Source organism: Molossus molossus, unplaced genomic scaffold, assembly GCF_014108415.1.
Source record: "Molossus molossus isolate mMolMol1 unplaced genomic scaffold, mMolMol1.p scaffold_m16_p_13, whole genome shotgun sequence".
Lineage (NCBI taxonomy): Eukaryota > Metazoa > Chordata > Mammalia > Chiroptera > Molossidae > Molossus > Molossus molossus.
This window is the reverse complement of record NW_023425348.1, coordinates 85,532,288-85,552,388: the sequence shown is the minus strand read 5'-3', so window position 1 is coordinate 85,552,388 and position 20,101 is coordinate 85,532,288. Positions and strand designations below refer to the sequence as shown.

Genomic DNA, 20,101 nt, shown 5'->3' with positions numbered 1-20,101 from the left:
TGGTTGCCTGGCTTTTTACACACTTAAGGAACAGACAGGAGGCGCAATCAAAAGAAAATCCCAGTCTCTTTATTATGTAAAACCGTCAACTGGGTGTGGGAGAGCAGGTAGGAGGGTAAGTGAAATCCCAATCCTGCCCACGGGCTTTCTCCTCCAGGCCCCACCTCACAGCGGAAGGTCTCAAACTTCTATCTTCCTTCCTCCCAACCTCCATAAAATAGATTATCGAATACTATCTTCAGTGAGAAAACTGTGGTTAAAGGTTTATTCTTGGAACCAGTGACAGTTAGGTGTATTTTTAATGAAGGCCACAGGTCAAGCCAGAAGGACCTAAAGAAGCAAGGGTCCTTGAGGGAAATTTTTTAGTGCATACTCTATACCCCGGCATCTTGTTAGGGGTTCAATCTACTGTAAGTAGACTGCGTAGGTCCACTAAAGAATATCGAAACCACAGCATGGTGGAGATGTATGAGTGGTGGGCAGCACTTGACACACTGACCCAAGCTTGAAGGGAAAAGCATTTCTTCCTCCATTACAGGAGATCTCTCCCTTCCTCCAGTGAAATAGTTGGCCACAGGAGTGGTCTTCCTGGAGTGTGCCTGTCGATTCTCTGGATGCTTCTTTAAAATCAGAAGCAGCACCCTGCCCCACCCAGGCACAGCCAAACAAGGATAACATAAATAAAAGGCGAGGTTCCAGAAAGGCTGTAGTTACAGATGAGGCCGAGCTTCAAAGGTGTCTGGGATTGACAGAGAGGAAGCACTAACAAAGCAGAGGACCTATTTGTTCTTCTTGCTTTCCCCATCTGGCACTGCTGTGGGTGTTGGGGCCACAAACTGCTCTTCAGGGATATTATCTCCAGCCTTCCATTGCTTCTTGGCCCTTTGATACAGTTCATTCAAGCTGAATTCTCGGATCACATTCTCCTGCACAAGAAAGATGTATACGTGAGGGTTGGGAGGGGGAATTCAGAACCTGCGAAGTAATAAGTATTTAGGCACAGCTTAGGAAAAAAGGAAGCAAAGGACAGAAATCTACTCTAACCTAAATCTTTTTTATGGGTACCTGAAAAGTCAACTAATGTTTAACTACCTATTATGTGCCAATCACTGTGCCAAGAATTATAGCGACACTATTTAATGTAATCTGCAAAACAACGCCATGAGCCAAGTGTTACTGTCTCCAATTTACTGCTAAGAAACCTAGGGCTACAGTAAGACTGAATCTTAACTAATAATTCCCCAGTACTAGCAGGTCTGGCACATGGTAGAAACATAACATAAATCTGCTGAGTGAATTCATGAATGAGGTCTAATAATTAGTCCATACTCTCAAAGCTTGTGGGCAAATGGCAGAGCTAGGAATCGAACCCAGGTTGGCTCCAAAGCCCACCCACTGTTCCATATGCTTCTCCAAACCACTTGCATACTCTTTCTTGTACCTCAGAGAAAGTCCAAGAGACAGCTCGTCCTTTCTTGTCAATCTGTGGCCGCCGCATGACTTCCTTGCCACCTTGAAACAGGATCAGGGTAGGAAGCTGCTTGGTGAGGGGGGATGTGCTCACTTTGTACCTATAGGGCCCACAAAGTACTCTGTAAATGCATCTGTATACATCACTCAAAGTAATTCCCTGTTTAGACCCTCAACCAGGCCTTTACATACCGTGTACTAACATCAGTGTAGCGTCCAATGTCCACCTTCCCAAAATTTAGCCCTGTACAGTTGTACCTGAGAAGAACATATTTTTTAACATAGTATAATAAGAGAATGTGGAAGTATAGCTATTGGAGGGAATGCCTTTGGTTGTAATGTGCAAAAATCAAAGCCAAAAATAATGAGAGAAGGTACAGTCTCTCAATTCCCATCATCCTTCCTTTTGCACCACTTACTTCAGGGAGAGGTCAGCATAGATTGGAGCAAATGATTGGCAATCATTAGACCAATTGGCAAAGAACTCCACAATCCAAGTGACCCTCTTGTCTCGCTCCAGCTCTTCCTGCCACACACAGGGAGGAAACAGTGAGCTGGATCATACAGGTTCCTAGAAAAGTTTAGACCTTAGCATCTAACTCCTCATCAGGGCTTCCCCTCTCCGCCTCCCTTAGCTCCCATGATAAATGAACCACAGTGCCCTTGACTTCTGTTCTGAAGCATGGTTGCTCCTCCTTGTGAGTAGGGTTTACAACTACACAAGGGACCCAAGAAACTAGAGAGAAGATGAACACTCACATCAATGGTTTTGTCATTGAAGTACTTGATGTACTCAGGGCCCATGTACAGGGGAGGTTTGCATGTCATCAGGAACACTAAACACAGAAAAAAGATGTCAGAGGAAACACATAAGGCCTTGGGAAAGGATTTACTTTCAAACCAGACTTCAAGCACCAAAGAACATACTTTGTGAGCATATACAGACCACTGACATATTCCCTTCCTCTTAAAGGCTCTGTAGATTCTTATTGTCTGAGCTACACACATAATTAGGAAAACATATGGAAGAAGACTATGGAGAAACTGGTTTGGATTTGGTTCCCACAACCAAGTCTTGTAGTCTCCTTACCTATGCAGAGTATGATGTAAAGCAGGCCCATGCGAATATCCAGGCGGAAGAAAAGAATTGCATTGGCCACTTTACTGAACATGAAGATGTTGCCTATATGTTGCTCCACAGTGACTGAAACACAAAGATTTCACAGGTCAGGCTGACTGTATGCTCCTATATCCCATTCTTTGTCCCTCTTCCTGGAGTACTTTGAATTGGGGGGGGGGGGGGGATAAAGTCCAAGATCAAATTCAGCATTGGCATGGAATGAGAGACGAGTACAGTAAATAATGCCCCTCTCATAACAGGAATGAAAACACCTCTGGAGGGTGTTAGGCCTACCCCTGTGAGACAGAGAAACAGGCTCAACTTACTGGACCTACGGTTCTTCATCATCACGATGGCACTGAGAAACATCAGGATCTCTACTTCTCTCTGCAACAGAATCAAAGTAGTAGAAATGCCATCAGCAGAGATAATTTGGGTGGGTAGGGGAACTAAATATGGAACAAAAACTAACAGCGATCCAAATGGGGGAAGGTAATAATAAATAACTGGAAGTCGGCTAAGGTGTAGTGGGAAAAATACTAGTCAGAAGATCTAGATTCAAGTTCTACCCCTGCCACAACCTGGCTGGTGCCTTTCAGCAAATCAACTGCTAAGCTTCAGTTTGTTCCACTGAATAACATCTATTTCAAAATGCTATAGTGAAGGTTAAATAATAATGGGTACAAAAGAGTTGTATAAAGTATGATATGGTGTAAAATTGTGAGAAATTACAACCAACTCTGTGACCCTGAGAAAATAAAATTTTTCCAGGGAAACTTTCTCAGTAATATTCTATTCATACAATATATGGTTATTTCATTTGTTTGGTTTTGTTTAAGTTAAATCATTCCTCTTTACCCAATATTCATAGGGATAATCCATGTGCCTTTAACATAACTTGAGAGCTGAAGGAGGCGTTTGTTTCAGACCTCTCACAAGCCCTTTTCAGTATCGCTGGTTTAGGGTTCTTTCTCACATTCTAGAATGTAAGCTCCACGTGAGCAAAGTAAGACAGAAAATAAACATGACAAAGAAACAAAATAATGTGAAAGAGTAAAAACTGCAATGACGAATAACAAGGATCATGTGAAAGAAAGCAAGGAAGGAGGGCAACTATAAATTGGATGGTCTGAGACCTTCCATACCTTTCTGTTTAAAATACAAGGGCCAAATCATTACGTTAGACAGAACCAATCAACTGTGATTTACAGCTAGGAATCAGGGACCTAGGTTTTAGCCTCAATTTCCAACAAAAAGTAACTTGCTGGATTTAGAAATGGCCACGTAAAGTGGGGGTTAGGGAAGATGACAAGACTTATTAAATGAAACTGGGTTAGAACTGAGACTTGCAATTGTGGAAAGATGGATTTAAAAAGGGAACTATGGTCAACCAAGAGACCAAAGATAGGACTTCCAGTCAAGATGGCAGCACAGGTAAGCGCGGTATCGTGTCCTCCCACAACCACATCTACGTTACAACTAAACTACAGAACAACCATCATTCAAAACTGCCTGAAATCAAGCTGAATGGAAGTCCTACAACTATGGAATTAAAGAAGCAACCACATCAAGTCTAGTAGGAGGGGCAGAGGCGCAAGGGGCTGGCCCCACACCCAGGTGTGGCGGATAAAAATCAGGAGGACAGCCCTGGCCGGTTTGGCTCAGCGGTTAGAGCGTCGCCTGCGGTCCTGAGAGACCCGGGTTCGGTTCCCGCTAAGGGCGCGTACCTCGGTTGCAGTTTGTCCCCGGCCCTGGTCGGTTGTGCAGGTGGCAGCCACTCGATGTGTCCCTTTCACGTCATGTTTCTCTCTCTCTCTCTCTGTTCCTCTCTCTCCCTCCCACTCTACCTGAACAAAAAATGGAAAAATGTCCTCGGGTGAGGATAAAAAAAAAAAAATCAGGAGGACACCTCGGCTGGGAAGGTCCTCCCTGATGACTGAGGGGTCCCTGTCCCACACCAGGCGCCCCACTCAGGGTTTCAGTGCTGGGACGAGAAGTCCGCATAACTTCTGGCTGGAAAACCAGCAGGAACTGAGGCTCAGGGAGGCTGAGGCGGCTGGAGCCCCAGGCAGCTCCTTAAAGGGCCCGCGCACGGACTTATCGGACTCTCTCCCTCTAAGCCTGGAGGGGAGGCAGCTCGAGGGGCGCCAGAGACACACAGGGAAGAACTGAGCTGTTTGGCACTGGACCAAGGGCTGGAGAGGGGACTTTCTCCAGGACAGACATGCAATCAGAGGACTTTGTTCCTTTTGGTGAGCCCTTCCCTCAGGAGGCTGGCAGACAGCCGCCATATCTGGGACTCCAGCACCTGACTGGTTGCCCCGCCCTGGTGATTCCCAGAGGCCCCTGCCCCATCCAACTTTCAGGCCCACCCAGTTGCTTAACCATAGGACTGGCCTGTATTGGATCCTGCTTTAGGTTTTCCTAAATTCTTTCAAAGAAGCAGCATCTGGTCTCAGCTAGCTCCATACCTCGCGTTAAGTAATACATAGAAACAAACACAGGGAGGCAGCCAAAATGAGGAGACAAAGAAACAGGTCACAAATGAAAGAACAGAACAAAATCCCAGGAAAAGAACTAAGCAAAATGGAGATAAGCAACCTAACAGATGCTGAGTTCAAAATACTGCTTATAAGGATGCTCAATGAATTTAGTGAGAATCTCAGCGAACTTAGTGAGGGCCTCAAGAACATAAAAAAGGACCAGTCAGAAATGAAGGATACAGTGAGAAATGAAGGAGGCACCAACTAAAATAAAGAATACTTTACACAGATTCAATAGTAGAGTAGATAAAGCCAAGAAGCAAACCATCGATTTGGAATATAAGGAAGCAAAAACACCCAATCAGAACAGCAAAAAGAAAAAAAGAAGCCAAAAAAATGAGGAGAGTGTAAGAAGCCTCTGGGACAAGTTGAAGCGTGCCAACATTCACATCTTGGGGGTGCCAGAAGGAGAGGAGAGAGAACAGGAAATTGAAAACCTATTTGAAACAATAATGGCAGAAAACTTCCCTAACTTGGAGAAGGAAACAGACATACAAATCCAGGAAGCACAGAGAATCCCAAACAAGATGAACCCCAAGAGGCCCACACCAAGACACATCATCATCAAAATGCAAAAGGTTTAAGACAAAGAGAGATTCTTAAAAGCAGCAAGAGAAAAGCATTTAGTTACCTACAAGGGAGCCCCCATAAAATCATCAGCTGATTTCTCAAAAGAAACTTTGCAGGCCAGAAGGGAGTGGCAAGAAATATTCAGAGTGATGAAAACCAAGAACCTACAACCAAGATTACTCTATCTTGCAAAGCTGTCATTTAGAATCGATGGCCATAAAAAGAGTTTCACAGACAAGGAAAAGCTAAAGGAGTTCATCACCACCAAACCATTATTATATGAAATGTTGAAGGGTCTTTTTGAAGAAAAAGATAAAATATATGAACAAACAAAATGGCAATGAATACATATCTATCAACAATTGAATCTACAAATAAAATGAACAAGCAGAACAGAAACATTCTCATAGATATAGAGAACATTTTGTTGGTTGCTAGATGGGAGGGGGTTTGGGGGAATGGGTAAAAAAAGTGAAGGAATTAATAAGTACAAATTGGTTGCTAGACTGACAAATCTCAAAGGGAAGGGGGACTGGGTGTGGGAAGAAATAAACCAAAGAACTTATATGCATATATGCACAACCAATGGACACAGACATCAGTGTGAGAAAAAGCAGGAGGGGGGCAGGAGTGGGGAAGAGGGGGTCAGTGGGGGGAAAATGAGGAACATCTGTAATATATTCAACAATAAAGATAAAAAAATAAAATTTAAATTTAAAAATTAAAAAAAAAAAAAGAGCCCTAGCCAGTTTGGCTCAGCAGTTGAGCGTAAAAAGAGAGAGAAAGATAGGACTAAAAGAAACACTCTGTCTTTAGACCAAAGACTAGCTATGTATATGCCAAACCTTATTTCCCTTTCTTCCTGGGCATGCTGCAGCTAGACTCACAGTCTCCTTGCATCTAGGTAGAACTGTGTGACTAGCACTCCTGAATGGACTATGCGTGGAAGGGATGTGCCACTGCTGCACAGGCAGTAAGAAAAGGTGTGTCCTTGCTTTCCAGGTTTCTTTCATCTACTGGTTGGCTGATGCTGAGATGACCCTTAAGGTGTATGTTAAGACAATGTGAGACTGGATTCCAGACTAACCATATTAAGCAGAGCCCTTTTGATTGTTCTACTTGTTTGTTCATTGTTTTGTTTTGTTTTTCCTTCTTTTTTCTTTTTTATTAACTAATTAATTTTTGTTACAGATGTTTCTCCTTTTCCCCCACTGATTCCCCCCTCTCCCTCCCTCCCTGCCCTGTCCCCAGCTTTGTTGTCCATGTCCATTGTTCATGCATACATGCATATAAGTTCTGTGGTTTATCTCTCCCCCACCACCCCCTCTTCTGGGGATTGTCAGTCTGTACCCCACTTCCACGTCTCTGGGACTACCCCATTCCTCAGACTGTTATGTTCATTATATTCCACAAATAAGTCAGATCATATGATACTTGTCTTTCTCTGTTTGGCTTGTTTCGCTTAGGATAGTACTTTCTAGGTCCCTCCATGTAGTCTCAAAGGATAAGAGATCTTTCTTTCTTACAGCTGCGTAGTACTCCATTGTGTATATGTACCACAGCTTTTTTATCCATCGTCTACTGATGGACACTTGGGCTGTTTCCAGATATTAGCTATTGTAAATAGTGCTGCTACAAACATGGGGGTACATATATTCTTTCTGATTGGTGTTTCAGGCTTTTGGGGGTATATTCCTAGAAGTGGGATCACTGGGTCAAATGGAAGTTCAATTTTTAATTTTTTGAGGTAACACCATATTGTTTTCCATAGTGGCTGCACCAGTCTGCATTCCCACCAGCAGTGTACTAGAGTCCCCTTTTCTCCACACCCTCGCCAACACTTGTTGTTTGATGATTTGTTGATGAAGTGTTCATTGTTTTTAAACTTTTTTTTATTATTATGGGCATTTTTAAACATACATAAGTTGAGAGGATACTGAAGGGTAGCAGAATATGCCACCCCAAAATATGCCACTTTGGCAGAAGGATTATTTTGAGCTTGAAGGCAATTGAGAAGTAGATACAAAAAAAAAAGACCCCCACCCATTTGTTTAAAAGCCGGACTTAATGTTTCAAAGCTGTCCCTCTAACCCACTATACCAAGATGGACAAAAGTTAATCAAGGGAGATAACTTTAGACCCTGTCAGCCTGAAGACAGCATGAGAGGAATCTATACAAACTAGACTTTATATAACATTAGTGTACCTTCCCACAGTTTGCTACCCTTGGAAACCTAAAACTCTTTCCTTTGTCTAGTCATTTCTCCACAATTTTACTGTTCTTTGCTAAAGACACTATATAAACCAGAGCTCTAAGCCACCTGTTCAAGTTACTTACTTTTCCCTGAGCATCTCCCATGTATTCATGCGGTATACATGTTAATAAACTGTCTCTTTTATCTTTTATTACAGCCAAGACCTCAGAAGGCTACAGGGAAAATTATTTTTCCTCCCCTCCAATACTTTAATGAACCCCTACTACTCAGCTTCAACAGTAACATTTTGCCAAAATGGTTCCATTTCATCTATGCTACCTTTTTAAAAAATTTTTTTTTTTTTTTTTTTTAGAGGGGGGAGGACAGAGAGAGAGAGATAGAAACATCAATGAGAGAAGCATTAACATCGATCCACTGCCTCCTGTTGCCCCCTACTGGGGATGGAGCCTGCAACCTGGGCATGCTCCATCCATTGAGCCAGACTGCGTGGTCAGACTCTTTTTTTTTTTTTTCCTCACCCTAGGACATTCTTGCACCCATCTTCAGATAGAGCGGGAGGGAGACAGGGAGGAAGAGAGAGAAAGAAACATCGATGTGAGAGAGACACATTGAGTGGTTGCCACCCACACAACCCCAATCAGGGCCAGGGACAACCGAGGTACGTGCCCTTGGCAGAACCAAACCTGGGCCTCTGTGGTCCACGGGCCAACACTCTAACCACTGAGCAAAACCAGCCAGAACTAGACTCCTTTATTTTTTTTTTAATCCTCACGTGGGGCTTTTTTTTTTTTGGTATGTGCCCCTAGCGGGAATTGAACCTGGGATTCTCTGGTCCACAGGCCGACGCTCAACCACTGAGCCAAACTGGTCAGAGCCATTTTTCCATTTTTTTGTTCAGATAGAGTGGGAGGGAGAGAGAGGAAGAGAGAGAGAGAGAAACACTGACATGAAAGGGACACATCGAGTGGCTGCTACCCGCACGACCAACCAGGGCCGGGGACAAACTGCAACCGAGGTATATGCCCTTAGCAGGAACCGAACCTGGGTCTCTCTAGACCGCAGGCTGACACTCTAACCACTGAGCCAAACCGGCCAGGGCCAGACTCCTTTTTTTTAACAAACTCAAATACTACTATCATACCTAACACAATTAATTTCTCAATGTTATTCAATACTTGGTGTTTATTCAAATGATTCCAATTATCTCAAATGGTCTCTGTACAGTTATTTGTTCAAATCAAGAACAAGCAGGCAAGATCCACACATTGCCTTTGGCTGATGTGATTCTTTGGTCTTCCATAATCTCAGGATACCTGGCTCTTCATTTTTAACCCAAGCTATTTATCTGTTGAAAACACTGAGTCAGTTGTACTGTCAACTTTCCCACTTTCTGGATTTCTCTGCTTGCATCCTCATGGTCTCTGTTCTTCTGATGATGATCTTCTACCTCCCATACTTCTTGTAAAGTGGTAATGAAATTTAGAGGTTTAAATACAATGAAATCCAAATCTTTTGCCAAAATTACATCATAGGTGATGCTTGGTACTTCTTATTGCACCCCTTCAGAGAACATATCTACCTTTCATCTGATGGTTTTAGCATCCACAGATTACTACCTAGACTTACTATTTCACTAGGGATTGCTAAATGATATTTAAATTTTATCATTCCTTCTGTATCTACTAGCTCAAATTCTTCTACTAGGAAATCAACATTTCCTTATTTGTTTATGCTGAAATACAGAATATACAGTAAAAGCAAAAAGCTTCTTTCCTTTTATTAAACTAGAAATGAGCTTTTCTACTGTTAAACCACTGAAAGTTTGAGGTTTACCTGTTATTTCTAACATTATTTACTTTAATATCCTAACTTTCCAATCACCAAGGTAAATCAGTAACATACAGATTTTCCAGGAAAGCATTGGCTATGAACCCAAAGTAGAAATGCTCCATGATTCAGGATGAACCCAGTAAACCAATCATTAAAGTTGAAAATGTATTTAAGACTTCTGGTCAAGATGGCGGCGTAGGTAAACGCAGTATCGCGTACTCCCACAACCACATCAAAGTTACAACTAAACTACAGAACAACCATCATTCAAAACCGCCTGAAATCAAGTTGAATGGAAGTCCTACAATTACGGAATTAAAGCAGCAGCCACATCCAGACTGGTAGGGAGGGGCAGAGGCGGCACCGCTTCGAGGGACTGGTCCCACACCCATGTGTGGCGGATAAAAATCAGGAGGATATCTCGCTGGGAAGGTCCTTCCTGAGGACTGAGGGGTCCCCCTTCCCACACCAGGTGCCCCGCTCAGGGTTCCAGTGACAGGAAGAGAAGTTCCCATAACTTCTGACTGGAAAAACCAGCGGGAACTGAGGCTCAGGGAGGTTGAAGCAGCTGGAGCCCCAGGCAGCTCCTTAAAGGGCCCGCGCACAGACTTATCGGACTCTCTCCCTCTAAGCTTAGAGGGGAGGCAGCTCGAGGGGCGCCAGAGACACACAGGGAAGAACTGAGCTGTTTAGCACTGGGGCGAGAGCTGGAGAGGGGGCTTTCTCCGGGACAAACGTGCTGTCAGAGGCCTTTGTTCCTTTGGTGAGCCCTTCCCTGGGGCGGCAGACAGAAGCCATATCTGGGACTCCAGCAACTTGGCTCACACTGGTAGCCCCGCCCTGGTGGTCCCCTGAGGCCCAGCCCCGCCCCACCCAACTTTCAGGCCCACCCAAGCTGTTGCCACTTGCTTAACCATAGGGTTGGCCTGTCTTGGATCCTGCTTCAAGTTTTCCTAAATTCTTTCAAACGAGCAGCATCTGGTCTCAGCTCGCTCCATACCTCGCGTTAAGTAATACACTGAAACAAACACAGGGAGGCAGCCAAAATGAGGAGACAAAGAAACAGGTCACAAATGAAAGAACAGAACAAAACCCTAGGAAAAAAACTAAGCGAAATGGAGATAAGCAACCTAACAGATGCTGAGTTCAAAATACTGCTTATAAGGATGCTCAATGAACTTAGTGAGAACCTCAGTGAACTTAGGGAGGGCCTCAAGAGCATAAAAAAGGATTAGTCAGAAATCATGGATGCACAGTTAGAATTGAAGGAGGCATTAACTGAAATAAAGAATAATTTACACAGCTTCAATAATAGAGTACGTAAATCCAAGGAGCAAACCATCGATTTGGAATATAAGGAAGCAAAAAATTCCCAATCAGAACAGAAAAAAAAAAAAAAGAATCCAAAAAAATGAGGATAGTGTAAGGAACCTCTGGGACAACTTCAAGCGTGCCAACATTCGCATCTTGGGGGTGCCAGAAGGAGAAGAGCGAGAACAAGAAATCGAAAACCTGTTTGAAACAATAATGGCAGAACACTTTCCTAACTTGGTGAAGGAAACAGACATACAAGTCCAGGAAGCACAGAGAGTCCCAAACAAGATGAATCCTAAGAGGCCCACACCGAGACACATCATCATCAAAATGCAAAATGTTCAAGACAAAGAGAGAATCTTAAAAGCAACAAAAGAAAGGCAGCTAGTTACCTACAAGGGAGTTCCCATAAGGCTGTCAGCTGATTTCTCAAAAGAAACTTGGTAGGCCAGAAGGGAGTGGCAAGAAATATTCAGAGTGATGAAAACCAAGAACCTACAACCAAGATTACTCTATCCTGCAAAGCTGTCATTTAGAATCGATGGCCATATAAAGACTTTCCCAGACAAGAAAAAGTTAAAGGAGTTCATCACCACCAAACCATTATTATATGAAATGATGAACGGTCTTTTTGAAGAAAAAAATAAAATATACGAACAAACAAAATGGCAATGAATACATATCTATCAACAATGGAATCTACAAAAAAAATGGACAGGTAGAACAGAAACATTCTCATAGATACAGAGAACATTTTGTTGGTTGCCAGTTGGGAGGGGGCTTGGGGGAATGGGTGAAAAAGGTGAAAAGATTAAGAAGTATAAATTCATTGCTAGACTGACAAACCTCAAAGGGAAAGGGGTTGGGGGGGGGAAATAAACCAAAGAACTTATATGCATAACCAATGGACACAGACAATAGTGTGGGAAAAGGCGGGAGGGGGCGGGAGTGGGGAGGAGGGGGTCAATGGGGAAAAAATGTGGAACATCTGTAATACATTTTACATTCAACAATAAAGATTAAAAAAAAAAAAAAGAAAATGTATATAACACTATACTGTAGAGTATCGGTTGTTCGCCCTCTTCATGGCATGGCTAACTAGGTTGTAGCTCACTGCCACTGCCCAGTACCACAAGAGTGTATCACAACACATGTTGCTAGCCCAGGAAAAGATCAAAATTCAAAATTCTAACTATAGTTTCTACTGAATGTGTATCAATTTCACACCATCCTAAAGTTGAAAAATCTTAAGTTGAACCATGGCAAGTCAGGTATCATGTGCAGTTAAAAAAAATTTTATCAGAGTAATAATAAAATATAAAACCTCCCAGTATTTTGCATATTGTTAGACAAGAGTACACAAAGAAATTAATTATACAAAATGTCCCTATACTTATACTTATAAAAATCTTTATTATTATCCACTTATATTTTTGAGTCCTATTTTGGTTAAAGTGGTATAGACTATCAGATAAAAAATAGGTCCCTTTGAAGCAGCATGGCTACTCTTAAGCTAATTAATAATACTGTCTGGTAAAGGACAGAAGGACGTATTAAAGAGTAAACAAGAACAGAACTTATATGCAAGTATGCATAACCAATGGACATAGACAGCAATGCTGGTGACAGGCGGGAGGGGAGGATCAGGAGGAGGGTGTCAATGGGGGAAAAAGAACCATCTGCAACAAAAATGAATGAAAAGTAAAATAAAGAGTAAACAAAGGTCGGAGGATTAAAGTAGGGGGTTGGGTTCTGGTAAAGGTCAAGACTCATTTTTGTAAAAAAAGACCAAAACTCAGGATGACCCTCCTTCCTCAGAACACCGATGTTGCTACACAGCAGAGGGCACAGAGCTTCAACTCATTCGTCCGCACCCCTACTGAGGAAGTACAGCCAGAAGCTTGAGACGGATTTCTTTACGATGTATTCCTTACATTTCCTTTTCGATAAATCTAACAATTTTATTCATTTTTGTACTCCCAGGATGCAGCATACTTCCTAGCATATAGTGCGCACTCTGGAAATGCTAACTGAATAGAGAAATGGGTGATACGGGCGTGTGGGTACTATGGCCGAGCGTGGTTTCAAATCCTAGTTGTGTGTGACCTTGGACAAGTCTCCTAATCACGCCAAAATCAATTACTTCACCAATAAAACAGGCATAGTACCACTTGTCTTGTTCATCTCCCGGGCTCCCTGAGAGGCTTTCCACAGGGGCAGCTGTGTTAAAGGACCGGACACACACGCAGGGTTTGGGGCGGGCTGTTGTGGAAGCTAACCTGTCTTACCATCTTAAATACGACGAGGTTTAGACTCGATGACGGTCCAGGGCCTATACTCTAATGGTAAGTCCGTTACAAGTTCGGAACCTCGGGTGTTCTCAAAAAAGTGAAGCTCAGGGGAAGGGACCGTCAAGGTCGCGGGGTCCTAAAGCGGGGGTCGCTCACCCAGTCAAAGTCACACGGGTTGCCGTCTTCGCGTTGCGTGGGGAGAGTGAGACAGACCGGGGGCAGCTTCCTCACGAGTAGGAAGGCAGCAGAGAGCAGGGCTGACAGAAGGTAGTAAGGTCGGGCCAGCCATCGTGAAAGGCGCGGCACTGAATACACCAGAGCAATCAATGGTGCCAGGACCGCCATCTTCCTGGCACGGCGGCGCTGGCCGCTCTCCGGCGTTGGTAGGCCTGGCCCCGCCTCTTCCACCATTGGGACGTCCATTGGGCCGAGTCTCGGATGCACCCCCTCCGGGCCCAGAAGTAGGTTTCTGATTGGATGCTACAGAAGGGACGACCTGAAAACGGATGTGATGTTTTATTGGTCCATCTAGCTGTCGTTTTTTCCACCTAAGTCATTTTATTGGCTATGTGACTGGCTAGAGACTAATATTACACATACTTCCTAGACGTACTCATCAAGCGACGGAAGTAGTTGCCGGAACGAGGTAGGTGGGTCCCAAAGCATCCAATGATAAGCGAGTCAAGGGGGAAGAGGGCGGGACACCGGGAAAGGATTGTCCAATGAAAATCACTAGCGCCAGACACCGGGATAGCTTCGGGGTAGAAGGAAAGATGGAGAATTTCACGGCGCTGTTCGGAGCTCAGGCTGATCCACCCCCACCTCCAACCGCACTCGGCTTCGGACCAGGAAAACCTCCACCCCCACCTCCTCCTCCTCCAGGCGGGGGACCCGGCACGGCTCCACCCCCCACCGTGGCCACGGCCCCTCCCGGTGCCGACAAAGCAGCTGGTTGTGGTCCCTTCTACCTAATGCGGGAACTGCCAGGTGAGTGCTAGGCCTGGCTGAAACCAACCAATCAGATCACAACGAGGGGGTAATGGGCGTGGTTCCTAGCAGGTTTGCAGGTGTGTAAGGTAACCTAGGCAACTCGTGCCAGGACCTTGGAGCTCCAAGTCTAAAGACATCTGTGCTACATCAAGAGTTGAGGAAAATAATAATGAAGATTGGTCCAGTACTTGGCAGTTCACAACGTAGTTATATGTGTAATGGAGTTTAATATATAGAACAGCCTCGTGAGGCAGGCATTGTTATCTGCATTTTATGGTTGAAAAAAACTTATGTATAGTATAGAGAGGTTGACTTTTCCTTTGGTTAGTTAGTGGTTTTATTTTTCTTTTTTTAATCCTCATCCGAGGGCATTTTTCCATTTTAGTTCAGTTAGAGTGGGAGGTAGAGGAGTATAGAGAAAGAGAAACATCCACGTGAAAAGGACACGTAGAGTGGCTGCCTCCGGCAGGACCCAACCAGGGCCGGGGACAAACTGCAACCGAGGTCCGCGCCCTTAGCGGGAACCGAACCTGGGTCTCTCTGGACCGCAGGACGACGCTCTAACTGCTGAGCCAAACCGGCCAGGACAGTTGGTAGTTGATCTGCACCACACTCTTTACCTATTCTGATTGCACCTATGTATATCAATCAGCTGGCACGTATTGAATATCTGTTTTAGGTAAATACTGAGTGTGTAGGAAGAAGAGAGGAAGACATAATGGTGAGATGAAGAACAAGATTAATAAGTCTGGTCCTTGCTTTTAAGGAAGTTTTTTTACTTAGGGATGAATATTATATGGTTTAAGGATAGTGACTATATTTCTTGTCAAGGCCATTCTCATTACTTTGTGGTCATGTCTCACATTACAACAACTAAGACCTACATGATGATTTTCAAAATATCCAAAATGACAGCACAAATAAGTTACCTAGATGAATTTATATTGATGAAGAATATTAGGAAGAATTTTCCTATAATCAGGTCAGTTTTCCTAAAAAGAAACACAGGAGGGGTGTTTTGGGTTTTTTTTTTCAGGAGATGATGGAGGCCCATTTGGATGGATCAAAAATCTTTCATATCCCTGGCTGGTTTGGCTTAGCTATTGGATCTTCCATCCGCAGACCAAAGAGTCTCTATTTCAATTCCCAGTCAAGGGCATGTACCTTGGTTGCAGGTTCAATCCCCGGGTCGGGGTAATGCAGGAGGCAACCAGTCAATGTATCTCTTACATCAATGTTTCTCTCTCTCTCTCTCCCCTTCCCTCCCACTTTTTTTTTTTTTTTTTTTTGGTGGTACATGCCCCTAGCAGGAACCGAACCCGGGACTCTCTGGTCTGTAGGCCGACACTCAACCACTGAGCCAAACTGTCCAGGGCCCTCCCACTTTTTCTTTAAAAAATCAATAGGTGAGGATTAAAAAAGAATTTTTTTTTATCCTCTCCCGAGGACATTTTTCCATTTTTTGTTCAGATAGAGTGGGGAGGGAGAGAGAGAGAAACATTGACGTGAAAGGGACACATCGAGTGGCTGCCACCCGCACGACCAACCAGGGCCGGGGACAAACTGCAATTGAGGTACGTGCCCTTGGCAGGAACTGAATCCGGGTCTCTCTGGACCGCAGGCCGATGCTCTACCGCTGAGCCAACCCTCCCACTTTTTCTTAAAAAATCAATAGAAAAATATTCTCAGGTAAGGGTTAAAGAATTTTTTGCCGACAATGTGGCTCAGTGGATTGAGCGTCCTCCCATGAACTGAGAGGTCCCAGTTCCATTTCTGGTCAGGGCACATGCCCAGATTGCCATCTCAATCACCAGTAGAGGGGATATACAGGAAACAGCCAATCAATGTTTCTCTCTCACATGGATGTTTCTGTTTCCCTTCCACTCTCTCTAAAAAATCAATAAAAACATTTAAAAAAAAATTTTTTTGCATAGGGGTTTGGTGGTTGACTAGGTCCCAAAACTGTTATAGTAAAATGTGTTTAACCATGAGTGTCAGTCAAAGGATTAAGATTTTCCCTGAGGATTACAGGAAACCTTTGATATTCTTGAACTGAGTAGTACTGCTTCTAAAAATGTCTGCGGGGGTGGGGGGAGTACCATGTATTGAAATAGAGAAACCATGAGTGAAGTGGGGAAGATTTGGAGTTTTAAAAAAAACAGAGTATCTGGCCCTGGCTGGGTAGCTCAGTTGGTTAGATTGCCCTCCCGATACGACAAGATTTCAGGTTCAATCCCTGGTCAGGGCACAAAGAAGAGTCAATAAATGAATACATAAATAAGTGGAACAAAGAGATGTTTCTTTTGCCTTTGCTCTCTCCCTCTACCCCCCCCCCCCAATTCTTTTCTCTCTCTAAAATAAACCAACCAAAAATCATAGTATCTGCATGAATTGACTTGCAGAAAGTTAGAAATGCAAGATCAGTTTTCAAGAGAGGAATCAGGGCTGGGGAGAGAAACTTCTAAGTCATCTTCATAGCTGATAGTCAGAAAGTTGGAATGACTCAAGTTAAAGTTTAGAAAAATGAGTATCTTCTCACCTGAGCCTTGAGGCATAACCACCTGGAAGGAGGAGCACCAACAGAGAGGGAGGGTAAAATCAGGATACTATAATAGCAGGAGGCAGTGCTGAGTTATGAGGAGAGGTACTGTGGCACTGTCTCCTGACATTAACAGTAGACCACTCTTCTGAGAAGTTTGACGTGAGAAAACAAGGAAAAGAACAGGGTAAGGCCTAGAGGTATAGGGAAAAAATACCTTGTTCATTTAATAGTTATTGAGCATCAGGTGTGTGTAGTTATTTTTATTCATTTTTTTATTGATTTTAAAGAGAGAGGAAGGGAGAGGGAAAGAGAGAGAGAAACATCAATGAGAGAGAACATCGACTGGCCACCTCCTGCATGCCCCCCACTGGGGATTTGGCCCACAACCTGGGCATGTGCCCTCACCAGGAATCGAACCAGTAACCTCATGGGTCCATGCTCAGCCACTGAGCCACACCAGCTGGGCTTATATTTTTAATGTTTATTATATTGTTTGCTTTTGCTGTTTTTTCTTTAAAAATAAATTTAAAATTTTTTGTAATTCTCACTTTAAAGATTTCTTATTTAGTGTGGCTGGTATTTAGTCCCAGTGGTTGAGCATCGACCCATGCACCAGGAGGTCGCCGGTTCGATTCCTGGTCAGGACACATGCCCAGGTTGTGGGCGCGATCCCCAGTGGGGTCATGCAGGAGGCGGCCAATCGCTGTACTCTCATCGATGTTTCTCTCTCTCCCTCTCACTTCCTTGCTTAAAAAAAAAAGGAAATAAAGGGAAAAAATTTTAAAGATTTCTTATTTACGCTAAAATATAGTACTTCACTTTCCCTCTGGGTCAGTGACTTAAAAAATTTATTGACTCTGTTTCTTTTTCTTTTTTTTAATTTATTGATGAGAAAGAGAGAAAGAGAAATACCAGTTTGCTGTTCCACTTATTTATGTATTTATTGGTTGATTCTTGTATGTGCCCTGACTGGGAATTGAACCCACAACCTTGGTGTATGGGACAATGCTCTAACCAACTGAGCTACTCAGCTAGGACTGCTGTTTCTTCTTATCCATGGAATGTGGTAATAACTGTCTCAAGTACACTGAATTTTTTTCAAGGTTCAAATGAAAACATGCTGAAAAGTATAAAGTATGATGTAAATGTAAGGCATTATCGGTATAAATATTGTGTGGCTGACTTCTTAAAATATGTCATTTTTCTCCCTATGTCCTCTAGGCAGCACAGAGCTGACAGGAAGCACCAACCTGATCACACACTACAACCTGGAACATGCCTATAATAAATTCTGTGGGAAGAAGGTGAAGGAGAAGCTGAGTAACTTCCTGCCTGACCTGCCAGGGATGATTGATCTGCCAGGTTCCCATGATAATAGCAGCCTCCGTTCCCTCATTGAGAAGCCCCCTATTCTTGGTGGCTCTTTCAATCCTATCACAGGGACCATGCTGGCTGGCTTCCGCCTCCACACTGGCCCGGTGAGTCCCCTCTTGGGGAGGAAGGAGGCAAATGGGGAGGTCTGAAAGGCATGGAATTAGTTTTTCTGTCCAACTCTGTTCTTTATTAACTTACTGAGCAGAACAGACATTGGGAGTAGGGGATTTGCTCCCTCCACTCACCTGGACCTTCCTTCGGTTCCTTTAGTTGCCAGAGCAGTGTCGTCTGATGCATATTCAGCCTCCTAAGAAGAAGAATAAGCACAAGCACAAACAGAGCCGTACCCAGGATCCTGTCCCCCCAGGTAAGCAGTTCTCTTCACAGCCAGAAAACCTGATGTTCTGAATCTGTTTCGACCTTCCTCTGTTAAAAGAAACACCAAGTTCCAATACAGAGCCCTGGACTCCCAAATTTTCCTGAAAGAAGAAACTGATGTACTGGGGTCTCCTGGGCAAATAGGACCTTGAAACAGGGCCTTTAGCAGTGCCTCTATATCCTGTCTGGCCATTTGAACGAAAGCACTTGCCCTTGACTAGGAGTTTTCCTGTAGTCTGCCGAGTTCTAGGAGGAAGGAATTTTGAGCTCTACAGTTGATAGGTGCCTAATGTCTCCAACAGAAACACCATCTGATTCAGATCACAAGAAAAAGAAAAAGAAAAAAGAAGAGGATCCTGAACGGAAAAGGAAAAAGAAAGAGAAGAAGAAAAAGAAGGTAAAGTAGGGGCCTGTTGCTGCAACCAGTAAGTTTCCCTCTTGTCTCACCCCAGCCCTAGGTAGAGTCCTTGGACCCACTATTGAAAACCCAGGGCAGGTTGCAGTTTTCCTATACAGCCCTGGTCAAGGCCAAGGCTACCTTCTAGTTGTTCTTGTACCTCTCCTTTGTCTTCCCCAGAACCGACACAGTCCAGACCACCCAGGTATGGGCAGTTCTCAGGCCAGCAGCAGCAGCAGCCTCCGCTAACAGGACCACTGGACTCTGCCAGAATGACTTTTCCATGCTGTACTGAACCTGCTGTCAAAAGCTGCCTTCCTGGCTCTTGGATATTGCCTTAGGAGCATCCCGTGGCTGGAACAGAAGCCAGTCCTACATGCTCAGTTAAGAGTAATGCATTATGAGAAAGGCCATGCTTTTGTAAGGCTCAGTCTAGCTTTCTCATGGACATCTCTTCCTCTCCCAGGAAGCTTTCATCTCTTTTGTGCATTTTGTCTGATTTAGAACCTTATCTGATTTGTTAGGGTTTTTCTTTTTAAAAAAATTTGCATTTATCAAACTGGCTGAAGTATGGCTGACTGTTAAGAGGTAAGTGCCTTTCTGTGAGTCAGGGTTTAAGCCAAGGCATACTAAGATCTGGGGGGAATTTGAATCTTATATTACATTATCTCATCAGTAGGCAGGGCACCAACCAAAAATGAGATTGGGGAACATGGTCCAAAAGTTAGGCAGAGCTTGGTAATACCTTTCCATAGCAGACACACCTGATTGATCTTCAGGCTCCATCTGAAGAGCTGATCCACTTGGGGGTCGAGTGTATTCTAGGTGAGTTTTTGTGTTGAAACAGAATAGCTGAAAAAGCACCTATAATCACCACTGTACTTCAACAGGTTGATTCTTGGTCAAGCCCATGATTTTTTTTGTAGTGAATATCTGGCAAGCAAAGGTAAATACTTCTCTTGCCTTTATAATAAGAACTTTGGACCTGCCTCATTCCTTAGTTAAGACAAAGTATTTGGCTGTTGTGAAAACATCTTTAGCTTCTAAGACAGCAACAAAATGTAAA

The 20,101-nt window shown here is 43.7% G+C and overlaps 2 protein-coding genes across 3 annotated transcripts; one reads left to right on the top strand and one right to left on the bottom strand.

Annotated features, from left to right (window-relative positions):
• Positions 1-526: 526 nt before the first annotated feature.
• TMX2 (thioredoxin related transmembrane protein 2) lies at positions 527-13,745 on the bottom strand. 2 transcript variants are annotated; one of them, XM_036259209.1, is made up of 8 exons: positions 13,511-13,745; positions 2,917-2,977; positions 2,561-2,674; positions 2,230-2,306; positions 1,890-1,996; positions 1,663-1,728; positions 1,442-1,571; positions 527-926 (listed from the first exon to the last, which is right to left on the bottom strand). In XM_036259209.1, exons 1-8 carry the CDS (start codon positions 13,697-13,699, stop codon positions 780-782), a joined length of 891 nt encoding a protein of 296 aa, XP_036115102.1. In that variant the 5' UTR covers positions 13,700-13,745; the 3' UTR covers positions 527-779. The 2 variants fall into 2 exon arrangements, with proteins under 2 accessions (XP_036115102.1, XP_036115103.1); XM_036259210.1 differs by lacking the exon at positions 527-926 and having other exon boundaries at positions 1,479-1,571; positions 1,674-1,728; positions 13,511-13,739.
• A 241-nt stretch (positions 13,746-13,986) lies between these two features.
• Positions 13,987-19,598, top strand: MED19 (mediator complex subunit 19). The gene is made up of 5 exons (XM_036257826.1): positions 13,987-14,341; positions 18,108-18,364; positions 18,531-18,627; positions 18,941-19,035; positions 19,216-19,598. The coding sequence occupies exons 1-5, from the start codon at positions 14,077-14,079 to the stop codon at positions 19,282-19,284; spliced, it is 783 nt and encodes a 260-aa protein (XP_036113719.1). The 5' UTR covers positions 13,987-14,076; the 3' UTR covers positions 19,285-19,598.
• The last annotated feature ends 503 nt before the right edge of the window (positions 19,599-20,101 follow it).

Coding starts and splice junctions, on each gene's coding strand:
- TMX2 (XM_036259209.1), bottom strand. CDS start 13,699: ATGGCGGTCCTGGCACCATTGATTGCTCTGGTGTATTCAGTGCCGCGC. Junction 1,729..1,889: donor TATGCTGACCTCTCCCTGAA/GTAAGTGGTGCA, acceptor TGTTCTTCTCAG/GTACAACTGTACAGGGCTAA. Junction 927..1,441: donor TCTCTTGGACTTTCTCTGAG/GTACAAGAAAGA, acceptor TTTCTTGTGCAG/GAGAATGTGATCCGAGAATT.
- MED19 (XM_036257826.1), top strand. CDS start 14,077: ATGAAAATCACTAGCGCCAGACACCGGGATAGCTTCGGGGTAGAAGGA. Junction 18,365..18,530: donor TCCGCCTCCACACTGGCCCG/GTGAGTCCCCTC, acceptor CGGTTCCTTTAG/TTGCCAGAGCAGTGTCGTCT. Junction 19,036..19,215: donor AAGAGAAGAAGAAAAAGAAG/GTAAAGTAGGGG, acceptor TGTCTTCCCCAG/AACCGACACAGTCCAGACCA.